The sequence below is a fragment of the Oncorhynchus mykiss genome, chromosome 12 (assembly GCF_057628025.1).
Source record: "Oncorhynchus mykiss isolate SJ-2025 chromosome 12, ASM5762802v1, whole genome shotgun sequence".
In the NCBI taxonomy this organism is placed as follows: Eukaryota; Metazoa; Chordata; class Actinopteri; order Salmoniformes; family Salmonidae; genus Oncorhynchus; species Oncorhynchus mykiss.
Window position 1 is genome coordinate 93,666,066 of NC_143033.1, and position 14,162 is coordinate 93,680,227.

At 47.6% G+C, this 14,162-nt stretch overlaps 1 protein-coding gene across 7 annotated transcripts in view; it reads left to right on the forward strand.

Moving 5' to 3' along the window:
* The window catches only part of LOC110485252 (G protein-coupled receptor family C group 5 member B-like), a 32,818-nt gene extending 21,260 nt beyond the window's left edge, over positions 1-11,558 (forward strand). For 4 of the 7 annotated variants that reach the window (XM_090194188.1, XM_090194189.1, XM_090194191.1 and 1 more), the window contains exons 2-4: positions 2,864-3,889; positions 4,201-4,328; positions 7,344-11,558. In XM_090194188.1, the coding sequence (XP_090050314.1) occupies positions 2,866-3,889; positions 4,201-4,328; positions 7,344-7,388 (1,197 nt within the window). In that variant the 5' untranslated portion in view covers positions 2,864-2,865 and the 3' untranslated portion in view covers positions 7,389-11,558. The remainder of the gene's footprint in view (positions 1-2,863; positions 3,890-4,200; positions 4,329-7,343) is intronic. The other 3 variants (XM_090194192.1, XM_090194193.1, XM_090194194.1) reach the window with 1 other exon arrangement.
* Positions 11,559-14,162: the final 2,604 nt, after the last annotated feature.

The window sequence follows — 14,162 nt, forward strand, 5'->3', positions numbered from 1 at the left end:
GGATAGGATGGGAAAGGATAGAGTAGATTAGGATAAAATGGGATTGGATAGGATGGGATAGGATGGGATGGGATAGGGTAGGATGAGATAGGATGGGATAAGGTAGAATGGGATAGGGTGGGATAGGATGGGATAGGGTGGGATAGGTTAGGATGAGACAGGATGGGATAAGATGGGATAGGGTAGGATGTGATAGGATAGGATGGGATGGGATAGGGTAGAACGGGATAGGGTGGGATAGGATGGGATAGGGTAGGATGAGACAGGATGGGATAAGATGGGATACCATATTTTTTATTTTATTTAAAAAAAAAAAAAAAATATTTCACCTTTATTTAACCAGGTAGGCTAGTTGAGAACAAGTTCTCATTTGCAACTGCGACCTGGCCAAGATAAGGCATAGCAGTGTGAACAGACAACACAGAGTTACACATGGAGTAAACAATTAACAAGTCAATAACACAGTAGAAAAAAGGGGAGTCTATATATACATTGTGTGCAAAAGGCATGAGAAGGTAGGCAAATAATTACAATTATGCAGATAAATGATCAGATGGTTATGTACAGGTAGAGATATTGGTGTGCAAAAGAGCAGAAAAATAAATAAATAAAAACAGTATGGGGATGAGGTAGGTGAAAATGGGTGGGCTATTTACCAATAGACTATGTACAGCTGCAGCGATCGGTTAGCTGCTCAGATAGCAGATGTTTGAAGTTGGTGAGGGAGATAAAAGTCTCCAACTTCAGCGATTTTTGCAATTCGTTCCAGTCACAGGCAGCAGAGAACTGGAACGAAAGGCGGCCAAATGGGATACGATAGAAGGGGATAGGATGAGATGGGATAGAATAGGATGGGATGGGATGGGATAGGATGGGATACGATAGAATGGGATGAGATGAGATGGGATGGGATAGGATGGGATGGGATAGGATGGGATATGATAGAATGGGATATGATAGAATGGGATAGGATGAGATGGGATATGATAGAATGGGATAGGATGAGATGGGATAGGATAGAATGGGATAGGATGAGATGGGATAGGATAGAATGGGATAGGATGGGATGGGATAGAATGGGAAAGGATGGGATGGGATAGGATAGGATGGGATGGGATAGGATAGAATGGGATAGGATGAGATGGGATAGGATAAAATGGGATAGGATGGGATGGGATAGGATGGGATAGGATGGGATGGGATAGGATAGGATGGGATAGGATGGGATGGGATAAGATAGAATGGGATAGGATGGGATGGGATAGGATGGGATAGGATAGAATGGGATGGGATGGGATAGAATGGGATGGGATAGGATAGAATGGGATGGGATAGGATGGGATAGGATAGGATGGGATAGGATAGAATGGGATAAAATGGGATAGGATAGAATGGGATAGGATGGGATGGGATAGGATAGGATGGGATAGGATGGGATAAGGTAGAATGGGATAGGGTGGGATAGGATGGGATAGGGTGGGATAGGTTAGGATGAGACAGGATGGGATAAGATGGGATAGGGTAGAATGGGATAGGATGGGATGGGATAGGATAGAATGGGATGGGATAGGATAGGATGGGATAGGATAGAATGGGATAGGATAGAATGGGATAGGGAGTTAATGTGATGGAGAAACAGACAGTCACTGTGAGGTGATATTGATTTCCTCAGTTGCCCTACTCTGGCTGTCAGTGCTTTCTGAAGATCTTCATTTTAAATGTGTGTGTGTGTGTGTTTTACCTATGCAATATGCCTCGTCTCAGTGTCTTACCTAAACAACATGATGCTGTCAGCTCCTCTGTCTGGACAGGAGGATCCCTGTTCTTCTATTCCTGATATATATATGATCCTGTGGAGGCTGGTGGGAGGAGCTATAGGAGGACGGGCTCATTGTAATGGCTGGAATGTAGGCAATGGAACGGAGTCAAACACATCAAACATATAGAAACCACGTGCTTCTACACCTGTATTGCTTGCTGTTTGGGGTTTTAGGCTGGGTTTCTGTACAGCACTTTGTGTCATCTGCTGATGTAACTACATTTGATTTGAAATTTGATTGATGTTTGACTCTGTTCCCATAATTCCATTCTAGCCATTACATTGAGCCTGTCCTTCCCAAGTGATTTATCAAATCAGCTAAATATTTCCCTAAAATATCGATAAGATTGTTACTGAAACACTTACGTACATGACCCCCATCCAAAACCAACGATCCTCATTCTATAGCTCCTCCCACCAGCCTCCATTGATATGATTCTACATGCCTTCCCGCGTCCGCTCAGACAGTGAGCAGTGTTTTCTCTGAGTATGACTCTGTCTGTGGATACTGATGTTATAAAGACTACCGGTAACTCAATGTTCTCCTTTCAAAACAAGTACATTTCCAACCTCCGACTCTCAGCTTCATGGTAAAACCATATGAATGGTTTGTTTACTTGAATGCTCTTGTTCTGGAAATATCTAGTTAATGCTCATCATTTTGTGTGTGTATATATGCATTTGTCTGGGTGTGTGTGCATGCATGCATTGGTGTAGTCAGTGTATGTGTACGTATGTTGAAGCTATCAGTGTGTAATGTTGGTAAGGAGCCTCTTGGCTGTGTGTTGACCTCTGGCCATTTACAGGATGGAAGGAGAGAGTCACTGTGCTCCTGTTGTGGATACAGGAAGTGTGGGTGCGTGTGTGCCGTTGGATAACACTTCCATGTACATACACTGTCACTCACACAGTGATCACTTGTTTCATAAAAAAACACAGCCAGATTTACAGTAGACGATTTACTTGTCACACTTTGTTTCACTTTGCACATTTTGATCCAGAAATGACTGTTTCTCTACCCTCTCTCCTCCCTCCTCCTCTTAGAGATGGCGTTCTTCCCTGTCCTCCTCCTCCTCTCCGTGGTCCAGCGTGGTTCCTCCCAGGACCCTGATGAGGACACGTTGGCAGTGCCCCGGGGGTGTGGCTGGGGCCTGGTGCGCCCCTACACCCTCCTCTGTGACCTGGACTCTGTTTGGGGCGTGGCGGTTGAATCTGCAGCGGCCGGCGGCGCCCTGGCTGCCATTTTACTGGGCCTGATCATCCTCTGCCGACTACACCACGTGAGCGAGGCGGAGAAGCGCAGCGGCGTGGGACCCATTCTCCTCCTGCTCCTGGGCATCCTGGGCCTGTTCGGCCTCAGTTTCGCCTACCTCATCGAGCGTGACGAACAGTTGTGTCTTCTGCGCCGTGCCCTCTGGGGCCTGCTCTTCGCCCTGTGCTTCTCCTGCCTGCTGGTCCAGGGTGTGCGGCTCCGGAGGTTGGGCAGCGAGCGCCGGAGCCCGGGGGGCTGCACTCTGACCGGCCTGGCCCTGGGGCTGAGCGCCGTCCAGGGGATCATCGCCGCCGAGTGGCTCCTGCTCACGGTGCTCAGGGAGGGCAGAGCGGCCTGCCAGTACCTGCCTCTGGACTTCTCCTTAGCCTGTAGCTATGTGCTTGCGCTACTGCTAGCCGCGCTGGGGGCGGCCTCCTTCGCTCTCTGTGGGAAGATCCGGCAGTGGCGCTGTAACGCGGTCTGGCTCCTCTCCGCCTGTCTGTTGTCCCTCCTCCTCTGGGTTGCCTGGGTGGGCTTCTATCTCTACGGTAACGCCTGGCTGGGGCGGTCCCCGGACTGGGACGATCCAGCATTGGCGATAGCACTGGTGGCACAGGGTTGGCTCCTCCTCCTGTTCCACGCCGTGCCCGAGGCACACTCCTGTCTCTGCTCCCCGCCACAACCCTCCGCCCCTGACTATTTTGACACGTCCCAGGCCCCGTCCCGCATGAGGGAGACCAGCTTCGACGAGGACATCCCCCTCTCACACAGGCAGTTTCCGGAGAACCAGGGCTACGGCTTTGACGAAAACACTGCAGGTAACAAGAGACTTTGACTTTCAAATGTATATTCAAATTCATGCTTACAAGCTCAGTACAGCTCTACTGAGGTTTTACATGCATGTTTCTGTGTATGGGGTTGGATGTAGGACATAGTGACATAGTGATATTACCATACTGGGTTAAAAAGAGCAGTGGTTCTTGTCGTGGTACAAACAGTACCTGTACAGCATGTGTGTTAAAAGTACAGATTAGGCATCTGTTCCTGTGTCGATCTTAATGTAGAATGGATGAATGAATGTGTTTGCAGAAGAGAATAACATAATATCGTTGTTCCTCTGCTGTGCCAGGTCTGAGGAGTGCAGGTCATCATAATGGTAACACAGCACCCAGACCCAGTGCCCCCTTCCGCAGCAACGTGTACCAGCCCACTGAGATGACCATGATCCTGAATGGGGGAGCGGTGAGTTCTCATATTGTACGTTTACACATCCGACCACGCTGCACATCCATTCACAACCTCTATTCAAACTCGGATTATGATCCTGAGCAAGAAAGCAGTGTAGACACTTACACATATATAGAAACATACTCTCACTCACCTGGGCAGTGAGCACACACACATTTACACCCACGTTTACACCCCTGTCACACGCTACCATTCACAGGTATACAAACTCTAATTATTATTCTGCGCTAGAAAGCCACACATATTAGGTATAAGCCACATATACACAACACATATACACACATTGTGTGTGTGTGTGTGTGTATGTGTGTGTGTGTGTGTGTGTGTGCGTGTGTGTGTGTGTGTGCGTGCGTGAATGAGGGAGTGGGTTCCCTGGGCTGCAGACTAGAGCCATCTCTCCAGTGTGAGGGATGCAGCTGTGCCCCTGGCCCAGTCACACCCTTTATAGCCCCAGGATGGTTGGGTGAGCTCCCTAGCGCATGTGACTAACCTCCAATCACCTCGCTATAAATAAACGTTGCTGACCTGGCAGAGTCTGGAGCCACGCGTCCAGAAAATCGCTGAGCCAACTTTCAGCTTACGTTCTGGGAACGTTTTAAAATGGCTCCCTCCCAGTCTCTGCTCTGACACCTGCCACTACATTAGAGGCAGAATCTGGAACTAGAAAACAGCCAGAAATCACTGAGCCACCGCCCAGCTAAAGCTCTGGGAACGTTTACCTGTGAACCAAATGGTCTCCCTCCTAGTATTATGCTCATAGACCTGCCACCTACATCAGAGTGGTATTAATGTACTTTAGTAGGTAGTAGGGAAAGGAAAGGAGGGGAGTTCTGGAAATGATGCTCTCTCCTGCATAAAAGAGCAGGATTAGCTGTTGAGGCTGAATCGAGAGAAAAAAGGCAGAGAGGAGGAAGAGAGAGGGGAAGAGAGAAGGGGAAGAGAGAGGAGGAAGAGAGAGGGGAAGAGAGAGGAGGAAGAGAGAGGGGAAGAGAGGAGGAAGAGAGAGGAGGAAGAGAGAGGGGGAAGAGAGAGAAGGGAAGAGAGAGGAGGAAGAGAGAGGGGAAGAGAGAGTAGGAAGAGAGAGGAGGAAGAGAGAGGGGAAGAGAGAGGAGAAGAGAGAGGGGAAGAGAGAGGAGGAAGAGAGAGGGGAAGAGAGAAGGGGAAGAGAGAAGGGGAAGAGAGAGGGGAAGAGAGAGGAGGAAGAGAGAGGGGAAGAGAGGGGAAGAGAGAAGGGGAAGAGGGAAGAGGAAGAGAGAGGAGGAAGAGAGAAGGGGAAGAGGGAAGAGGAAGAGAGAGGAGGAAGAGAGAAGGGGAAGAGGGAGGAGGAAGAGAGAAGGGGAAGAGGGAGGAGGAAGAGAGAAGGGGAAGAGGGAGGAGGAAGAGAGAGGGGAAGAGGGAGGAGGAAGAGAGAAGGGGAAGAGGGAGGAGGAAAGAGAGAAGGGGAAGAGGGAGGAGGAAGAGAGAGGGGAAGAGAGAGGAGGAAGAGAGAAGGGGAAGAGGGAGGAGGAAGAGAGAAGGGGAAGAGGGAGGAGGAGGAAGAGAGAGGAGGAAGAGTGAAGGGGAAGAGGGAGGAGGAAGAGAGAGGAGGAAGAGAGAAGGGGAAGAGGGAGGAGGAAGAGAGAGGAGGAAGAGTGAAGGGGAAGAGGGAGGAGGAAGAGAGAAGGGGAAGAGGGAGGAGGAAGAGAGAGGGGAAGAGGGAGGAGGAAGAGAGAGGGGAAGAGAGAGGAGGAAGAGAGAAGGGGAAGAGGGAGGAGGAAGAGATAGGGGAAGAGGGAGGAGGAAGAGAGAAGGGGAAGAGGGAGGAGGAAGAGAGAAGGGGAAGAGGGAGGAGGAAGAGAGAGGGGAAGAGAGAGGAGGAAGAGAGAAGGGGAAGAGGGAGGAGGAAGAGAGAAGGGGAAGAGGGAGGAGGAAGAGAGAGGAGGAAGAGTGAAGGGGAAGAGGGAGGAGGAAGAGAGAAGGGGAAGAGAGAGGAGGAAGAGAGGGGAAGAGAGAGGAGGAAGAGAGAAGGGGAAGAGGGGAGGAGGAAGAGAGAAGGGGAAGAGGGAGGAGGAAGAGAGAGGAGGAAGAGAGAGGAGGAAGAGAGAGGAGGAAGAGAGAGGAGGAAGAGAGAGGGAAAGAGGGAGGAGGAAGAGAGAAGGGGAAGAGGGAGGAGGAAGAGAGAAGGGGAAGAGGGAGGAGGAAGAGAGAGGAGGAAGAGAGAGGGGAAGAGGGAGGAGGAAGAGAGAGGGGAAGAGAGAGGAGGAAGAGAGAAGGGGAAGAGGGAGGAGGAAGAAGAGAAGGGGAAGAGGGAGGAGGAAGAGAGAGGAGGAAGAGTGAAGGGGAAGAGGGGAGGAGGAAGAGAGATGGGGAAGAGAGAGGAGGAAGAGAGGGGAAGAGAGAGGAGGAAGAGAGAAGGGGAAGAGGGAGGAGGAAGAGAGAAGGGGAAGAGGGAGGAGGAAGAGAAGGGAAGAGAGAGGAGGAAGGAGAGAGGAGAGAGAGGAGGAAGAAGAGAAGAGGAAGAGAGAGGGGAAGAGAGAGGAGGAAGAGAGAGGAGGAAGAGAGAGGAGGAAGAGAGAGGAGGAAGAGAGAAGAGGAAGAGAGGAAGAGGGAGAGGAGGAGGAAGAGAGAGGAGGAAGAGAGAGGAGGAAGAGAGAGAGGAAGAGAAGAGAGAAGAGAGAGAGGAAGAGAGAGGAGGAAGAGAGAGGAGGAAGAGAGAGGAGGAAGAGAGAGGAGGAAGAGAGAGGGGGAAGAGAGAGGGGAAGAGGGAGGAGGAAGAGAGAGGAGGAAGAGAGAAGGGGAAGAGAGAGGGGAAGAGAGAGGAGGAAGAGAGAGGAGGAAGATAAAGAGGAAATAAGGGGTTTTGAAGATGTAATACAGGCAACAATCAAAATATAACCTCTTATCAGGAACGTGTGGTGTGTGTGGTGTGGTGTGGTGTGGTGTGTATGCGGTGTGTGTGTGTTTACATAGGTGTCTCTCAACTTCAAACACTGTATATGACCAAACTGACGTCCCATTTCTTTCTCCCTCTCCTCCCTTTCACAGGTCCCCTCCGCACCCCCGACCTATACGGGGCGGCAGCTGTGGTGAAGGACAGAGATGAAGAAGAAGAGGAAGGAAGAATGGGGTGATGAAGAAGGGATGAAGGGTCCTTGGACAGAGGAATAACCCAGAGAGGATAACTATAACATGGACACCATCAGGACCCCCCCCCCCCCCCCCCCCCCCCAGATCTCTATGTGCGTATGGGGACAGACAGTTAAACAGATGACTTACAGAGGGCTTACACACACCACCCACCCTGTGTTAATCAAATACACCAACCAACCACTGAATGAGTGTGACTGAGGGGGAGAGCAGGTATGGAGGACAGATCAAAACATTACAGGTAGTTTTGAAGTTAAATCACTGTAGGAGATATTCAACTTAAAAACAACCCTATTTTGGTTGCAAATGCTGTGGAGACCATTTTCATCTGGGAGATGTGAGGTTTGAAATGTTGACTGTCAGGTTTCTTTTGTATGAGTCAAGTTTACCCCCACGAGACTACTAAGCCACTGTATAACTTCTGAAAAACTGTGAAACCTCTCTCCCTTTTGAGATATTTGCTCTGTTTTTGTTGTTTATTTTGGGAGAAACTCTTCTAAAGCAGAATGTTTTGTTCTGTCCTCCATCCTCCTGTAGGTACGGTACCTTACAGACCTGTACCTCACCACAGAATAACACACGGACAAGTATGGCTTAAACTCCAACCTCTCTAGCCAGTGTTCTGTCCTCCATCCTCCTGTAGGTACGGTACCTTACAGCCCTGTGCCTCACCACAGCCCCTCACACAATAGAATAACACACGGACAAGTATGGCTTAAACTCCAACCTCTCTAGCCAGTGTGTGCCTACAGGTAACTGTCAAAATACAGGAAACACCAACATAAAGTGTCTTAATAGGGTGTTGGGCCACCATGAGAACAGCTTCAATGCACCTCGACATAGAATCTACAAGTGTCTGGAACTCTGTTGGAGGCAGGCGACACCATTCTTCCATGAGAAATTCCATCATTTGTTGTTTTGTTGATGGTGGTGGAAACACTGTGTCAGACATCACTCCAGAATCTCCCATAAGTATTCAATTGGGTTGAGATCTGGTGACTGAGATTTGGTTTACATCGTTTTCATGCTCATCAAACCATTCAGTGACCACTCGTGCCCTGTGGATGGGGGAATTATCATCCTAAGGGGGGATAGTTATGGTAGCCAAAATAATTGCCTGCTCAGCATTTTTATACCTGACTCTAAGAATGATGGGATGTTAATTGCTTAATTAATTCAGGAACAACACCTGTGTAGAAGCACCTGCTTTCAATATCTCATTTTAGGGATGGGCATTTGAAATACTTTCACTATTCAAATAAAATCATGATTTTTGTAGGGGATATCTGGATAGTCGAGTTGTTTAAACTTGGGAATTAGATTGCTGTGCAGCCTATGCTACTTGCGTCCTGCTTGCTTGCGTGTGTGATTGGCAGGTGCCAGTGAGTTTTTCGAGAGAGAGAGTAGCCATACAGACTAATTAAACACATTTGTAGATTCCATAGGTTATCCATCATCCCATCTGGTAGTGCCTGTCTTGTATGTATCAAATCAATCTAAAGAAGCTAGCTATGTTAGCCAGCTATATTAGCCAGCTAGCTAGCTACCTAGGCTAAAAGTACTTAAGGTTATTTTGCTGTGCTTCCTGTCCTTGTCTACAATAACTCCATTCAGATTAAACAACAGCTCACCTGATGGTTTCTGGTAGTTGTAGCCTACTGCTTCTCATTTAACTAACTAAATTCTGTCATTTTAATTCCATTTTGCATTGATTAGAGATCTCCCACGTTACTTACTACACACGGAGCCACTGAGTGTAGATGGTGCCACATTGATTGGCCGACAATAACACACACGTGAAAACCGTGTAGGCTACTATGGTATGTACTTTATGTCATAAAACTACATTCAAAATATAGTTTTATTGAATTAAGAATTTAAAATGTCATGGCATATCCTTGTGTGTAGCATTGTCTCATAAATAATTACATTTAGACAAAGCCTTTTCATTGTTAAAATAGACTAAAAATGAAAACTCTCACAAGTATTCAAATACTAACGTCCATTTGGATATTTGAATATCTGAATAAGCGTGCCCATCCCCACCTCATTTACTCAAGTGTTTCCATTATCTTGTCAGTTACCTGTGTATATATGTGTGTGTACCTCATCTTTACTGGCTCTACTCCAAGACTCTGGACCCCCCCCAAAAAATACTCCTTGCACCAAGAATCACTACTACTGAGTAACCTGGACTCAATTTTACTGAGTAACCTGGACTCACCTCTACTGAGTAACCTGGACTCACCTCTACTGAGTAACCTGGACTCACCTCTACTGAGTAACCTGGACTCACCTCTACTGAGTAACCTGGACTCACCTCTACTGAGTAACCTGGACTCACCTCTACTGAGTAACCTGGACTCACCTCTACTGAGTAACCTGGACTCACCTTTACTGAGTAACCTGGACTCACCTCTACTGAGTAACCTGGACTCACCTTTACTGAGTAACCTGGACTCAACTCTACTGAGTAACCTGGACTCACCTCTACTGGGTAACCTGGACTCACCTCTACTGAGTAACCTGGACTCACCTTTACTGAGTAACCGGGACTCACCTCTACTCATCTCGTCTTTCCACTTGTCTAACCCCAAACTGTGAACCCACCCAGGCTGCGGTCCAACTAACCATAACGACAATATGACCGCAAACTACTATACACCTATCCAGCTCACCTAGCACCTGGCGGACAGAGCTAAGCTTCTACTGGACGAACAGTAGGAACCGGGGGAATCCGGGGATGCTGATTGGATGGACAGGATGTCAGTCAGTGAGGAGGGTATCTTGATTGGACAGACAGGGTGTCAGACAGGGACTGTGTATATAGGTCAGACAGGCTGTGTTTTCCCACCATGTTCTCCTGTGACCACAGAGACTTTCTGAACCAGCAGGACTGAACCAACTGTCCCTTTATATCAGAGAGAAATGGGTCGGCGGGGAGGAGATGGACTTCCCTTTTACTGTTTTGTTTTTTCAAACGTGTGTGTGTGTGTGCATAGAGATAAAAAACATGTTCTATCTGTTTGTGTGTGTGTGCACACTTGTGCGTGTGTGCGTGTGTTATTGATTTGATCAGTGTTGGGAGGATATACAACAACTGTGCAATACACAGCTCCAGTCCTGTTCCAGTCCTGGCTGTGCCTCTCCCATTTCCTCCAGACTGGTTTCCAGTGAGCCTGAGAAATGGATCCAGAGTTCCAGACGTCTTGGTCAGCTCCAGATACACAACCCCATACTGTCAGCCTATATATAGACAAGCCCTGACTGGGGTGTGGAACTGCCTGTCCTGGTCCCTGTGAATGATCAGATATAGTATACTGTGAGATCAGCTATAAGCCTGTGGGGAGGACTGGGGAAGAAAAGGGGGATGGGTAGCTAGAGAGAGGAAGGGAGGAGCCAGTCCAGAGGGGAGGGGTTACAATGGTCTATGTGACGGCTACATCGCTTTGACTTCCCCCCCAATCAGCAAACGTATCTGTGTGACAAAATGGCTCTTTCCCCAGTGTGTGTGTGTGTCTGTCTGTGGGGAAGGCAGCACTGCTCTGTGCTGTCCTCCTTATCTGAGAAGCCTCTCTCCCTCCTCTCGTCCCTCTGTGCTGGTAACTACCGTTTTCTGTGCCAAGAAAGACTCTTGTGTTACAGCAAGGTCTCTGTTTTCAGTCTCCCTCTCCCTTACATACTTACCAGCTCTCCCCTTACGAGAGAGAGACTGTATATAGTAGTGCTGTATAGCTTGTTTTGGTTAGATTTCTTTTTGACTGTAGAGGATGATTTTTTTTAGACACCAGCCTAATATATTATATAAACCACTGGGCATCTGACTAGTGTAATAATGATTAGATTTTAATTTATCGGATTTGTGACTGGATTGATTTTATTGTTATTTTTTCGTTTTTTATTTTTCTCTTGCTGGTGTCTTTCTTTGTTCTTTTTAACTAGTATTTTAAAACATATGTCAAGATGCTAGCCATGTTTTTAATTTCATTTGATTTGATTATTAACGTTGAAAAACACAACGGTCTGTCTGTGAGGCATCTAGCTAACTTTGGGTGTGGTTTTTCCTACTTGCGACAACTTTGGAAATCTCCTATACAGTATCCTCTGTCAAAACATGTTTCACTGTCTGCTGTAACAGTTTTATTATATGGGGAAACGTAATACATTTTTCAGAGATATGACATTCGTTGCATAATGCTAATCAAAAATACTTGTTGTTTTGCACTTCATAGATAATGACTACTGTGTCTGTGATATAATAGAGTGATGCAGAGAGTAGAGCAGTGATGGTAGAATTACCTCTGAGCTATGACCTATGACCCGAAGGGTCTTTTGGTGTAATCCTGGGTCATTGGGCTACAGGATGTCTCTTCACTGGGGGGTGGGTAGCAGTGGAGGCTGGTGGGAGGAGCTATAGGAGGACAGGCTCATTGTAATGTCTGGAATGGAATTAATGGAACGGAGTCAAACATTTCCATGTGTTTGATACCATTCCATGTATTGCATTCCAGCCATTACAATGAGCCTGTCCTCCTATAGCTCCTCCCACCAGCCTCCACTGGTGGGTAGGTAGGCAGGCACTACATGTAGGCCTAACCATAGAAATATAATTACTAGATTGGTTATTCTGTATATGGCCCTAACCCACAGCGCTGCATGCCAAGGCAGGCTTTGTTCGGGCCTCTCTGGGGCAGACCCAGGCCCGTTCTGACTGCACTGTGCCAGGCTCCAGTGGGACAGGCTACAGGCCTCAGAGTGCTGGCATAGGATCAGTTCTGCCTTTTAGATAATACTGAATAAGATTATATGGACAGGAGAGACCTGATCCTAGATCAGCACTCCTACCCTAAGATGCTTTGTGAATACGGGTCCTGTCCTCAGGGCTGTGGGTGGACAACAAGCAAGGAACAACTGTGGAGATTCACCCTCCCAGAACCGAAGAGGGGCGGGTTTCAATTCTTCAATCTTGTGATGTTTTCACTCAATGTGGAGTACAAAAAAAAGTTAAAAGTTACTGTTACTTAGTAGATTTTTGCACTCGTCGATGACTACCTATCTGTGCATGCTCATCACCATTTATATACATGTAAGTACCTTTCTCTCAGACGTACTGTTAAATACTAATTATATTTATGTGAAGGTCATGTGACAAAAATCATATTTTTTAGCGTATATCAGATGACAGTTTTATGTCTGTGCTTTCTTGAACACGAGAGAGAGATAAGGACGGTTGTATAAGAGACACGGTAGAGAACTGTAGGGGGTGTCAGGGGATAGGGTCCAAAACAGGCCAAAAGGCCCACAAATAACCTGTTGGAGTTGCTTGTGACATCATCAGATTATCCAAATACTGTACCCCCTGCCAGTTTGGAAGGAAATCTCTATGAAATTACTAAAGATCTAGATCTTCATGTCTGTGTTTATAAAGATGCTATGAACAAATTAGGGTGAGATTTTACACATACTACTGTTCCGTCAAGTTCGTTCCCCCCCCCCTGGGCAGCCCCATTAGTAAACACCCCTCCTGTCTGGGTTTGACATGTCCTTGACTTGTCCACTCCTGAATTGGCTTGCCTTCACACTGTTCCATTCGGGGCATCCGACGGGGGTGGTATTGGTTTTCACAGATGTGACTGTGCAGTGACGCAGCATGCCTATGTATAGAACTATGTTTCCCCTGATTAGAAGAACAAACAGTTAACTCTCAGATTCTGTAACCCATTCAGGCAAACGTTCAATAAAGTGTCATGTTTGTAGTTAACGCCTTTCCATGGATCATGTTTTTATTTCTAAACAAGAACAGGCCCACTGGAACTCTGTCCCAAGTGGTCCCAAATGGCACCCTATTCCCTACATAGAGGTCTGGTCAAAAGTAGTGCACTATATATAGAATAGGGTGCGGGTGCCATTTGGAACACAACCGTGGTGATTTACGACCACTATAGAGTCCATAGTGAATTACTGGGACGCTAAAGGGACAGGTATCGAGACTGATTCGTTCATTGCTCCTTACTCTCTGTTCCAGACATTGAACATGGAAGGGTTAAAGCTGTTCAGTTGGTTTGTCAAGACGTCACTGGGAGGTGACATTGACAGATATATAGGCCAAATTGAAATACAGATCTTCAGAGTAGTGCAGTAGTACCCTCCACCCTTCACATCCCCAGTATAGAAGGACTAATATCTATAATAGTTGAGGCCCTGATTAGAAGAAAAAAGTTTCCTAGTTTGTGACCGATCCCCAAGATGTCATAGCCTGGTCTGTATATGCTTCCGCCTTCTCCCCAGACTACTCCCCAGCCAGAGTTACCTTCTCCCCAGACTACTCCCCAGCCAGAGTTACCTTCTCCCCAGACTACTCCCCAGCCAGAGTTACCATCTCCCCAGCCAGAGTTACCTTCTCCCCAGCCAGAGTTACCTTCTCCCCAGACTACTCCCCAGCCAGAGTTACCTTCTCCCCAGACTACTCCCCAGCCAGAGTTACCTTCTCCCCAGACTACTCCCCAGCCAGAGTTACCTTCTCCCCAGACTACTCCCCAGCCAGAGTTAGCTTCTCCCCAGCCAGAGTTACCTTCTCCCCAGACTACTCCCCAGCCAGAGTTACCTTCTCCCCAGATTACTCCCCAGCCAGAGTTACCTTCTCCCCAGACTACTCCCCAGCCAGAGTTACCTTCTCCCCAGATTACTCCCCAGCCAGAGTTACCTTCTCCCCAGACT